Genomic DNA, 13,801 nt, shown 5'->3' on the forward strand with positions numbered 1-13,801 from the left:
TGCGTGTGTGTGCGTGTGTGTGTGTGTGTGTGTGTGAGAGAGAGAGAGAGAGAGACAGAGACAGAGAGAGAGACAGAGACAGAGACAGAGAGACACACAGAGTGAGAGAGACAGAGACACTGTATTTTCATTGTAAACAAGGTTTGGTGAATATTTTCCTTGTCACAGGAATGTGCACAGGGGTATTTGAATTTGAATTTTTTTTTATATTTATTTTACTACTCTATTTATGTGGAACAGTGATCATTCTCTCAATTTTAGGAGTTGAAACACCCCAGTTCCATTTAACCAGTTAATAGATAAGCTTTTTCAAAGTAATATTTCATGAAAGGTATAGGTAGAGCAAGTGTACAAATATTTCCATCCAATACCTCAGAGGCATAGTCTTCTTTATACTCCCTCACTCTCCGGGGAAGAGAGAGATAATTTAGCTCCGTTCTTACATAGCATTAGTCCCATCAAGTTTCAATTCCAAAGCTCTCCACAGGTTTACATCTTTGAATCCTACTTTCTCTGGATTTGTTTCCCTGTTGGGCTGATTGTAACATTTGTCCTGGAATCCCAGGCTCCAAGGTTCTCAAGGTTAAAGCTTCTGGGTCCAGGATTCCACTCCCTGTATCTAGAACTAAAAAGGACAAATTAAACAAGACCAAAACCCCAAGCCCTTTTATCAGGGCCAGCTGGCCTAAGGGAAAGGGAAAGTGGTCCTCAGACTCTTTCCTTCCTTATTGTATGGTGTCCATGCCAGTACCTGCTGTGAGTACTGTCTCTAGTTATTTTGTTTATTTTTTTAATACTGAAGAAAATTAGAGTTGCATTTTTCCCACTATATGAACAAAATAAAAAAAAAGTATTTCCTCTTTTTTTTTTGAAGAAAAGATTAACAACAAAGAAAGAATGGTTAGCTAAACATGCTAAATTATAAAAAGAGAACAGAGACGATCCCAGTCAAGTAGTTTTAAAGATGCAAGATGCAACCAGTTCTGGCTATATAGCCAGTGAAAGAGGCTGATCTCAACCACATGGTTGGCCAACATTGAATGTCCATGCATTCACCATGTATCTTCCCAGACGCAGATCTGTGGTATCTCCTATGTGGGTACTTTCATTTTGAATATGCACCAAAACTTCTATTACACATGTATTTCTTCAACTTATATATTACACTGTTGCCATTTTGATAGGAAAATATGTTTCTATTCAATTGATCCATTTCCTGCCTCCTAATTCCTACATTTCCTTATTTGAACAGCTTCTTAGGACCTTTAAACATATCAATCAATCTCATGCATGTAAGTGGAAAGATTTCTATAAGAGTAAAGCAATCTGTCCTTTAGAGCAACAAACTAGAGTAACTGTTTCAGGAGGTGAACTGGGATATTGGCATCAATATACTATCTCAAGCAGCAGCAAAGATGCCACAAGCCTAAAAGGATGATTTCAAGTCTCTGAATTCCTTAAAAGTATCTTATACACTTGGAACTGTCTTTCTTACTGCTTGCATGGTAAACTGTATGTAGACTGATAACCTGAGTGAATGTACAATGCCTGGAAGTTATAATCCAAGGTCTCTAAATGACAACCCTAGGGAGACTCAAATAGGAATAATAATTGGTAAATTAAATAGTGTTAGAAACATCCGGGCACATGAGTGCACTTAAAGTTCCTTTTTTTTAAAAAATTGCCTTAAAAATATTATCTCCTTTTGTATAACTTTCTTTGGGAATAAATTTGGCTAATCTTTCTATTTACATTTTAATAATGAGTTTATTTTTATAGAAAGAGATGGAATGCTGGGTTTATCCCAGATCTCCATTATGGATAATTAACTAGAAAAAAAAAATTCTGGCTGCCAGGTTACATAGCTTTCCAGCATTAACCCAAATTGCACACACAGCACCCTAAAGCAACAATCCAAGGGTGTGTCTAGAAAATTCAATCCTCCTTCAGTGACTCAAATAATTCACTCTCCCACAGATACCCTAAATGTGTTTTTACTGACACCACACCACATGGGATGGAAGGATTCTTACTGTAAGTGACATTTGTCAAGAATGATAGAAGTGGAAGCCAAGGAGAACTCTTAAGAGATATACAGTTCAGTTGACTTTGTCACTAATTGAATATAATTTCAGGCCAACCTGTTTGTAAGTCAATGGAATTGAGAATCTTAGAGATAATTCAAAGATTTCAGATGTTTACACAATTCCTTTTGTCTCCCTTACCACCCTCAAGTTAGAGTAAAAGTATAAGGGGGAAAGAAAGACATTGTTTAGTAATATGATATTATACCTCTTAGTATAGACTTAACAGAGTAGGAAATGCGTGGTGGCCAAGTTTAAAGAAGATTAAAAAAGCACCAAGAAATATGAATGGCAAAAGAGAGAGGAAGGATTTTATTCTCCTTCCTTTTCATCTCACCCAGGGATAGCATTTATATTATTTGGCTAGTGGGGAAGAAGAAACAGAATCCACTCCTTTCCAGGGTAATAGTTACTCCATTGATTAAAGAGCCTGAAGGTTGCAAAAAGAATGATTTGTATATGGGAAATGACTCCATTGAAACAAAAGATCGATAATATAAATGACTGTAATTTTAAGAAAATCAAATAGCAGGCAATACAGCTGACATGAAATTGCTTCTGTGAAAAGAAATAAAACATTTTAAGCTACCATGCCTCTGCACATGTGTATATTAACTTAAGCACATTTTTCTTCTTTAGTATCAAAATATGCTACATTATCCTGGAATAAAATTTTAGATTATCCTGCAGAAACAGTTTTTTTTCTGTAACATTTTGATTCTTTTTCAAATGTTGTGATGCTATTTCTATTTTTTTTTAATGAGACCAATGTAATGAGGTAATAATTATAGGCTAACCTTGGAACAAGGCTTAAACAGGAATTTCAGAGAATAAAGACCCTGTTGAGAATTGTTGAGCTCTAGAAGAATCATTCTCACATCACCAAGGAGAGCACTCTCTTAGGGAAAAAGCATTTCACTTGTATATTTTCCTGTTTTATCCAAAAAGGAAGTCTTAGGACTCAAAAAAAAAAAAGTAATGGAGGTTTGAATCTTCTATGCTTCAGAAAAAAACAGAGTTCTTAACCTTTTTCTATGGTATTTTCTCAAATATATTATTTATTTATTTTTTCACAGTTGATGATGAAGAACTTACCGATGTGGATGTTCCAATTTCCAATGAAAAACTTGAGCGCAGCAAAGAGCTGACCTACCAGTGGCTCCACACGCAAGTTGGGAGCTATGAAACAACCAGCCCCAGAAATGTGAAATGGTGAGGTCATTTCCTTTCAATTAGATTTTTGTCTTGCAAATACATCATGAAATGTGAAACCTCGGTTAATTGTGCTAAAACAAACATGGCTTTATAGCCAAAGGCCAGTGTACCACATGGTTAGCTTATGCAAGACCCCCATACAGAATTGATTTAATAACCTTTAAATGATCATGAAGAGCTCAGTTTCTTGAATAATGGAAGGCCAATAGATAAACCACATAAGGAATCATGCTTGGAAAATGCAACATATGGTATCTGTAAACAGAGACAAAAATGATCACCTGTGCCATAGTTTGTATTGTAGTCTGTCTACAGTATAATGTGTCAAAAGAGGCAGAAAAGGAAAGAGAAGAAAATGAAAGAAAAAGAAAAGGTGGGTGTCTGTGTATCCATTAAATTAACATTTGAGACAATTGAAGAACAGCATTGCACAAAAATTTTCAGAACTTTTTTTTAACATGTAGACAACACTTTGTGGTGAAAAGAACTCTGAATTTTTAGTTAAAAGTTCAAATACTAATACTCCTATTTGCTACCTATGTGACATTAGAAGAGTCACAGACCCTTTCTAGGTTTCTACAACTCTTAAGTGAGAAGGTTAAACTAGGTGATCTCTACTGTCCTTTACCACTCAAAATCCTATGATTCTATTATTCTATGTACAGACAGATGTTGCAGTCATATATCCAAATACAGAAGCTGGTTTTGAAATATTAGGCCCGGATTTCTTGTCATTGTTGATTATAAAATAAATTGAATGAATGCAAAAGCCTATAATTATTCAGTCCTAAGTTTAACAGTAAGATAATCAGAATATGCAAAAATGTAACTTCTCTAAATAATGTATATTAATTGATTCTACTCATATGTGGTCAATTCTCTCCATGTAATTCCTGTTAAAGAAAATGGAAATCATGTGCTTAGAAGAATGAAAGAGTCAGATTGCATCAGCATTTTGCATTCTGAATCATTATTACCATATTTTATTTTCAGCCAAAAAAGTAGGGAAAAGTTCTTGACGTTAGTGTAATTTCTAAGGCTCATTATTATTTCACTAAGAATTCTGTGTAATTATCATGTCCATTACATTTTATTTTCATGCTGGATAATACTACCTCATATATATACCATGTGAATAACACCAATAATATATACATACAGTAGATAGTTCTCTAAATACATTACCTAAATATAAAAATCTAGTACAAAAATTTGTAAAGCTATAAGTAATATAAAATAGATAATTCAAGATAATTCAGGAAGACTTTTGAATGTCAAAGTTGAACAGATTTTTCTTATTCATAATTAGGGTTTTTTCAAAAGAAACTATAAGGAGTAAATTTTCATAGATTTTCTTATTTGCTAGGATCTTACAAAAGTCTAGCTAGTGGTCTTATAAGGAAAAATATTTTATGGAAGGTAAGTGTTGGGACTAAGCTGTTTCTATAGTCTAGAGATTTTTTCCTAATTTTAGAACCAAAGTTCATTATATGTATTAGGAGAATGCATGAAATTTCCCACAGGTGTTTCAAACTGAGATACTTTTTTTCTCCAAAAATAAGTAAAGTGATGTAAGTTAGCTGAATTAAATGTCTAAAATTTCTATATTTTGTAAGAATTAATAAGTTTTTACTTTTTGCTTGTCTCTTCAAATTTTTGTTTGGGGGATTAAAAGTTTTGTTTAGAATTTTTTAATTGCATGCAACTTTCAAGGAAAAATTGTTCATAAAAATTAATATCTTCAAATTGTGTATTTTGTTCCTGCCAAAATGTAGCTTAATGAAATTTTCAATTCTTTGATCAAAATAATTCTACAAAATTTTAAAATATGAAATGTCATTATGTAATCTACTACATTTGAAATATAAAACATTTTCTGCTTTTGTCACTCTACAGCCAGACTCACTTCTTGCCTGTGTTAGATCCAGATGTACTTAATGGTGGGCGAGTCCAACTTGTGGTAAGAAATGTGTTTAAAGTTACAGTAAAATGTTGCAGATGCCAATACTTAATAACTGCCATTTAAAAGTATGTCTATAATTTGTTTAAACTACAAAACTGTCACAACTGTAACTACTTCTGAGCAATATCAAAATGACATATTGAAATAATACTTTAAAAACTTTGTATATGATGTATTTTTATTAATACATTATTAAGATGATATTTTTTCATTAATACATGACTAAAATCATGTTTTATTTGCATTACTTTCAGATAGGGGACCACTGTATTGCTTAAAATTGAAATTCCATCAATTTGGAATAAATTGTGGTTAAATAAATTTTTTTTAATTTTTTGAATGAATAAGTTACATAATTAACAATAAACAAAATGTAGTTAATTAAATTTAATGGCAATGATACTTTTAATCTTTACTATGGCCAAAAATTAATGTATCCTAAGAAATAACACTCTTCTTCATCACACAGATTAAAAGATGTGCTAAAAAGTTATTGGAATTTTAGTATGTCAGAATTTTATATGCAATGTATATTTTTTGAATTTTTTTGTTCCTTGACAATTTTTGAAATTTTGTTGAATTTTGTTCTTGATTTTTTCCTTGACAATTTCAACATTCTTCTACTATTTCAATTCAAATGCATGCCAAAAATGGGGGTAGGGGTTCAGTCTAAAGGATTATGTGTGTTTAAATGACATATCTTGTACCAGAGTCATTGTTCATAACATTCTGTAGGCTGTTCTTATCTACCATGTGTCTTTCCCATACTCTTTAGGATATTTGTGTTTTATACCTCTAATATGATTATCCAAGATTCACAGTATCACTTGGAAAATTTTAGTATTGAAGAAATGAATTTTTGTCTGAGTAATCAATTTAAAATCATTAAAGGTAGTCCCATTTGATTTCCCGAATGCAATTTAATCTGATCTCCCCATGACTCACTTCTGGGCCGAACTTGTTAGTTATCTGTAACATTTGTCCAATATACACATATTAATGGAATAATCCAATGGACTTTCCCAAATAACTGTATGTCATAATTGGACACGGTACTTTTCATCTACTTTTTTTTTTAGTATGGATAGTTAGGTCAGTCTTTTTTACATCCATATACATATACATATATATATATGTGTATATATATATATATATATATATGTATATATATGTACACACATATATATATACATATATATGTATATATATATGTATATATATATGTACACACATATATATACACATATATATATACACACACATACATATATATACATGTATATGTGTGTGTATATATATATGTATATATATATATGTACACACATATATATACACATATATATATACACACACATACATATATATACATGTATATGTGTGTGTGTGTGTGTGTGTGTGTGTGTGTGTGTGTGTATCACTGAGGAAGCTATGTAGTGTGCTGAAGCCCAGTTTAATCATGATGATGTCATTGACAAATAGGAGCCCTTGGAAAACATTACAATCAATAAGAAAGCTTTTGGTTTTTTGTGTTTGTTTTTATTTCTTTGTTTGTAACGTAGTGCGAGTTTCCTCAGTACCAGTGAGCTGTAGTTGGGGTTGCAGATGCAGCTTCCTTGATTTTCTAAGTGCTGTTCAATGCTTCATAGTTTAGGGGGCAGAGAAGAAATTTCAGCTGGGATGTTCTGCCATGGGTGAGGAGGAGGCAGGCCAAGAAGAAATGAGGCAGGCAGAATCATACAATGAGCAAGCAGAAACTTGAGGCTGTAGATGTGTGTCTGGAAACTGAATGGGCCCAGGTCTAGTGGCTCTGTCTGAGGTAGAAGTTAATGTTGGGGACAGGCATTCTAGAACATGTTGCTGAAAGGACAAGAGTCAGGAATGGTATCCAAAGTAGAAAGAAGCTGTGTGGAAAACCACAGTAATAGCATTTGGATGGCATTTTAGGGTTTACAAAGACCTTTGCAGATATTAGTTGATCCCCACAACTACCTGGGGAGGAGGCAGGTGCAATTATTATCTCTATGTTTTAGATAGTGAAACAAAGACTGAGAGAAGCTAAGGGACTTACTTGTCCAATGTCACACAGCTAGTAAGTGTCTGAGGCTGGATTTGAACTCAGGTCTTCTTGACCCTGGGTCCATCACTCTGTCCATTGTACCAAGCACTCACCAACAGCAAAAGTCCTTCCTAGGTCCTTTCAGAGTGTTATTAGGTGGCATTTACCATCTTGCAATGTTAGAACTTGATAGCATGCAAGCTGCCTTTGGAACCAACCTCAAGTCTAAGATTGCTAGTAGGTGAGGCCTCAGGTTCAGGAATCAAGGCTTTAACACTGAATAAATAAAAAGGTCATGTCGACCTGTTTTAGTCTATTGGAATACTGAATTTTAGCAGACTTGTTTTATTCAGGTGCATGTGTTGCCACCCCTGGCCCTCTTGCTTTCCCTGAATCCCCTTGATCTAGAAAGTCCTCATAACCACTACCACCCTCATTGTCTCCCATAAGAGTAACTGATTCTTCGTGGTGTTAGACATGCACATTAGCTAAAAATAAACTTTGGCATTTAGCACTTCCCATGAGTTTCATCACCAGAGGTTGTCCCCTAAGGAGGTGTTATTTGTTCATTGTTACTCCTGATAAAACCCTGAGGAGAAATGGGGATCTGAAGGGTAGAAGGAAATGACAAACCACTGAAGTACTTAATTGTGAAATTTGGCGCAGTAATGTATTTCATGGTGCCATTTAAGTATTTAATGGTGCCATTACTCCACCTGTGATTAAACAAAATATCCCAATTATTTCATGTCATGGAATTTTTTTTAATATCCGTATCAGCATGATCTCCATCTTCTTTTCTAAGTGAAGCCTTATAGGCTGCACTGCTGAATCAAATGGTATCTTAAAATCATAATGAATAATGTAGGATCTTTATAGTCTTTAAACCTAGGAGTCAATTGTCCAACTGTAAAGAACAATCTGATTTAGAAGGAACAGAATCTATCTTTCTGCTGAAACTCTTTGTAGTTTCCTTATCCATTTTATTGGACAGAAGATGTTGCCTTTTCTCAAGTGGTATGGATTGGTCTATATGGCTTAGTGCTGCCTTTTTACATTTTTAAGTATGAGTAGATTTTGTCTTTTAGAAAGTAAGAGGGACTGCTTTTGATTGAGGCATGCTGATGGTGATGTTCTTTGGTTTTTTCATTTTTCTTTCTGGGAAATTCTTATACTAAAGTTAAAAATATGCCTCCTAGAAGAAACCCACCTCCCAGAGTGTGGTCTTAGAATAACCCATGGAACAGGGAAATACAGAGATGGTATACACATTGATGAGTTCATCCATTTTGAAAGGTCGGATCAAGTCAGTGCTATCTTATTTACACTGGAGAAAAGTGAAGCCTTGCAATTCCAAGAAAAGTTCGTATGAGTACATCATAATGTCATGCTAGCAGGCATCTCAGGGCCAAACAGATGAGAAAAACCATTATCCCTCCTCATGATTTGACTATATAAATCCTTGGACATTAGGTAATATAATATTATAGATGCCAGAACACCAAAAAGAGTACATCCTTGTTTGTTCCTCTGCAATCTTTGTGCTGAGAAAGGGTAAAGTTTGTGATAGATTAGCTGCCACCCTTAGATTACATGACCATCATCGTTACTAAATACAGACTCTTTACTAAATACAAACTATTTCTCGTGAATATGCTACCTGAATTTTTGTCTCTGTTGCATCTCAAACCTTATGGTAATTTAAAACGATAACATTTAAACTACAAGTGCTTCTGTTGCAGATAATGTCAGATAGGGACCATAGCTTATGGTGTTATGTTTAAATCCTTGAAATGCATCCCTAAGAGGCTAGGATTTCACCTATACCTCCTACCACAGGCTTACAGTTAAGTGTTAACCAAGAAACAAAAAAAGTTCCTACAGAGCTACTCCATGTGTGGCCATATTGGCCTTGCCTATGGACTAATTTCCCTACAGAATCACAGTGCACTTCATACTCAGTCTATCTATGGATGCACCCCATTCCTCTGCTTGGTAGATACTCCAGAAATGTAGAACTCATCTTTGCAGCATGAAAGTGGCTCTTACAGGTGGTACTTTTGACCACACAGCAAAGATATTTGATAACAAGGGGACTAGTGAAGAGCGGGGTGCTCCTATGCTGGAACTCTGATACACCTGACCTGGCTAGGTCACCAGTACTTGCCAACAACAAAGGCCTTCCTAGGCCCTCTATGAGCATTACTTGGTGGTATTTACCATCAGCTAGTATTTGAATCTGATAAGATATGGAATTCCACATCTCTTCCCCATTTTCCAGAATTCCCATAATAACAAGAAAAGCTCTCATTCCTGTTAGAGTCACAGGAAGATTTTGGGGGGGAGGAGGCAATGGGATAATAGATTTCAAGCTCTCAGAAATAGTAGAGACCATCTTGTCCAAGCTTCAGTTTCTAAATGAAGGTACCTTCACCTCTCCTGCTGCAGCACACTTGCTGCTATACTGAGGAGCTGGACAAGCCATCTCCATCATCTTCATGCCTGGGGACTTCTCTTACCTCCCCCCAACCTGCCAGTGGGCAACAGGAAGACAGACCAACAACCCCAGCTGCTGCTGCTGAGAAGACCCTCAGTCTTCTCCCTCTCCCGCATGAAAATCACTGCCAGATTGCCCCATTTCCCCCAGGTGGAGGGTCCCTAGGGTCAGCTGGATGCTGCCGCCCAAATTGCTATATCTAATGGAGATATTCCAAAGCCATTTTGGTCCTCGCCCTTGTACCCACTATCATTTATGCATTGTGTCTTCCCATTAGGATGTGAATTCTTTGAGAACAGGGAATGTGTCAGTTTCCTATTTGTATCTGCAGTGCTTAGCACATTCCTTGGCACATTCCATTCCAAGAAAGTGAACTCCAGAGATGATGAGCGGCTTGTCCAAAGTCACACCTAATTTTTGTGACTAAATGGAATAGTCAGAATTTGAACCCAAATCCTTTGGCTTTGTTTGAAAAAAAAAATACAGTTCATTGTTGTTGTTCATCTTTCCTTCTTGAAGAGGACCAATGACATCTTGAGGGTTATGGCATGAATTGGATTTAAGTAAGGCAGAGCTTCAGGAATCATCAGCCTCACTCTCTGCTCCAGAATCATCAAAGTCCAATGGCAAGACAAAAGACAAGAAGACTAGTGAGGGGCTGGGATGCAGTGGATGACCTTTCTAAATTTAGGTCTTTCCCAGGTCTCAGTTTGTCTGAAGCTATGCCCATTCAATGACTAAGGACCAGGTAAGAATTGAGACAAAAGATGGCCTAACTTACCATCATAAAAATATCAGTCTAGAAGGGGAAGACCCTCAGAGTTTTTGGCCAGAACAGAAAATAATTACTATTTACACTCATTCTAAACCATCAAAATCTAAACAATGAATTATGGAGGCTTGGTCTGGGGCTATTATTGGTAATTCAGTGAAAGCCAGAGTGATTTGGATTTAAAGGCATAGTCAAGTAGCTCCAATTGGAGCACAATGGTCTTTTTTAAAGCCTGTTTTTTTTTTCCAGAGCTATATTTCAAGAAATCATAAATGAAAACTGCATAGGACAAAAAGTTAAGTCCCAGCTTTTTGGAATAAAAATAAAAATAAAAATAAAAATAAATCCTTACATGTGGGTACTCTGTTCATAGGAATATAATATAATTTTGTTCACTTATATTTGTAAGACATTTGGGAGGCTTGAGAACTAGATATTTTTATAGTCTAAATTCATCAATACAAACCACAAATAACTAACAAAAAAGACTGTGAAAACAAACTTCCATTATTATTTTTCAAATGTTTATATCAGCTTTAATATCACATCTTATTCTTATGTATTTTGTTCAATTTTTCTTTTAATTTTGCTATTATTTGAATAGTTTTAATCAATGCATATATTGTTATTTTGGTTCTATTTTCTTTAAGCTGCATCATTTCAAATGTCTTTCTGTCTTTGTGTCCTTTTACATTTGTTGATTCTTATGCATAAAAATATTGCATTACATTTATATACCACAATTTATTCAGCTCTTCCCCAGTTGGACACATAGGATTTTCTGGCATTCTTCCTACTACAAACAAGTTTATAGATTGTAAATTCTGGAAGAAGGCATTCAGGATATGGTTCGATGGATCACTTTTGTTGAGGACATACCTGCCCTGGGGTCCTCAATAACACATGGAGAGATCACAGCATCCTTCCTTGAAGAAAGGAATGGTAGAGTGCCCTTAAAAGTCCTGAAGGCAGTGGAGGGGGGGAGGTGAAGAAACACAGCTAAGATATGCTAGAGATAAATATCTGAGGCATTACTTGCACCTGTGCTTAGGAAGAGGAAGGTATTCAGGGTAGTGTGGAACAAGGGTATCATTGCAAAGCTAGCCCATCTTTTGTAAGATTTTGTGGTTCATCTGGGAGAGTACAGGACCGAATAATAAGGTTAGCTTCCAAGAAGGTAGGAATGACTCAGTGGTGATAGTCTGTGTTCCTCACTTCCCCTCTCTGTTATTTTTGTTGTTGCTTTTAAAATTAAATGTTTTCAATCCCTGCCTTTGTTCCCTCCCATCTCTACTTGGGACAGCTAGGTGGTTCAGGACATCTAGATACAATGGATAGAGTGCTGGGCCTGGAGTCAGGAAAACTCATCTTCTTGAGTTCAAATCTGGCCACAGATACTTACTAGCTATGTGACCCCAATCAAGTCACTTAACCCTGTTTGCCTCAGATTTCTCATCTGTGAAATGATCTGGAGAAAGAAATGTGAAACCACTTTGGTACCTTTGCCAAGAAAACCCCAAATTCAGTCACAAAGAGTCAAACACAATTGAAATTACTGAACAGCAACACTTCTACCTTCCCTTAAGTTGAGAAAGGAGAAAAAAACATTACAAACCAGTATAGTTAATCAAAACAAATTCCCCTCCATTGGTCACACCCAAAACTAACTAACTAAATAAATAAATGTGTGTGTATGTGTGTGTGTGTGTATATATATATATATATATATATATATATATACGTATATATATATATATACATAACATATATGTTATGTATATTGTATGTATGTGTGTGTATGTACATATATATATATATATATTTATGTATGCCTCAATCTATGCTCTCATTTCATCCCCTCTCTATAATAATGGGTAGAATGTTTGATCTCAAACCTTCTGGAATTGTGGTTTTTCATTGAGTTGATCAGAGTTTCTAAGTCTTTCAAAGTTTTTTGTCTTTATAATATTGTTATTGTACAAATTGTTCTCCTGGTTCTAATTACTTCATTCTGCATGCATTTATATGTCTTCCTAGAGTTTTTGAAACCATCTCTTTCATCATTTCTTACCACGTCATATTTATATGCCATAACTTGTTCAGCCATTCTTCAACTGATTGGCTCTCCCTTTTTTGCCAATTCTATTCCACTGAAAAAAAGCTACTATATATGTTTTTGTACATCTTTAGAATTTGTTTTGCTTAGATATTGTTCCTTCCTTTTACTAGTTCATAAGTTCAACTATCAACCACTCCCCTCACCCCTTCCTCCTTGTTTGTATAGATTTCTACTTGTATACCCAAATCCTGTAAGAAAATTTCCCCACCTTTCCTCTCCTTTGCTCCCCTCCCCAATTTTTCCTCTTCCTCTCCCATTCAGTTATTCTTTTGAGATCATCAAAACATAACACAACTACTCCCAGACCCTTTGTCTGAATAGACTCTCTCTGTGACTACTGATGATGAAAGGGTTTGGCAAGGACACATGAATCATCTCCTCACATTATAATATAAATAGTTTTCTTCCTTATTTAGTCCTTTATGATTGTTTTCTCATGCTTACCTTTTTATATTTTTCTTGATCTCTGTGTTTGCATTCTCCCCCCAGTACAATCTGGTAATTAAGGTAGTCATGAAGCAAAAGGAGGTTCATTAACTCTAATGAATCTCAAATTAATAGAAGGGAGTAAAATGGATAAAAAAAATTCCAAATAGGAAGAACATGGTGGGAAGTCATTCTGTAGAAAGCATAGTTTTAAGAGTCTTTCTACCCTAAACTTTCCCAACTTTTAACAGCTTCTATCTGCTGTTGCTTAGAGACAGCTATTTGCATGGAGCTGTCCAGCTACAGCCATTTAAAAAGGAACGGAAGGTCAGGGCCAACTGAACTATGCATAAAAACATATACACATCCAGGGAAGAAAGATGAATAGAGAAAACTGAGGGAATTTTTTTTTGTGGAGTTCAAGTGCCAGTTATGCTGGTTTAGAACCCTGAATTCAGGTTTTGGTTGTTTAATTGTTTTTAAAAATTTGCTACCATCCCTGCTTACTATCTGAATACTTTCAATCTTTAGTCTCTCAGATTGGCATCTAAGAATCATCCTATGCCATTGGTTGGCTCTAGATTATTTTATTACTGAATCAAAATTTTGTTTTTCCCCTCAGACCCAAGGGTCAGTCTATCCTTGATACCACCACTAAGGCAATTTTCT

At 35.3% G+C, this 13,801-nt stretch overlaps 1 protein-coding gene across 4 annotated transcripts in view; it reads left to right on the plus strand.

The window, feature by feature from the left end:
- The window catches only part of LRRIQ1 (leucine rich repeats and IQ motif containing 1), a 257,374-nt gene that overhangs the window by 184,255 nt on the left and 59,318 nt on the right, over positions 1-13,801 (plus strand). For all 4 annotated transcript variants that reach the window (XM_078146517.1, XM_078146512.1, XM_078146518.1 and 1 more), the window contains exons 25-26: positions 3,161-3,296; positions 5,196-5,259. In XM_078146517.1, the coding sequence (XP_078002643.1) occupies positions 3,161-3,296; positions 5,196-5,259 (200 nt within the window). The remainder of the gene's footprint in view (positions 1-3,160; positions 3,297-5,195; positions 5,260-13,801) is intronic.

This window comes from Phascolarctos cinereus, unplaced genomic scaffold (assembly GCF_003287225.1).
Source record: "Phascolarctos cinereus isolate Bilbo 61053 unplaced genomic scaffold, phaCin_HiC Scaffold_1;HRSCAF=81, whole genome shotgun sequence".
Classification (NCBI taxonomy): domain Eukaryota; kingdom Metazoa; phylum Chordata; class Mammalia; order Diprotodontia; family Phascolarctidae; genus Phascolarctos; species Phascolarctos cinereus.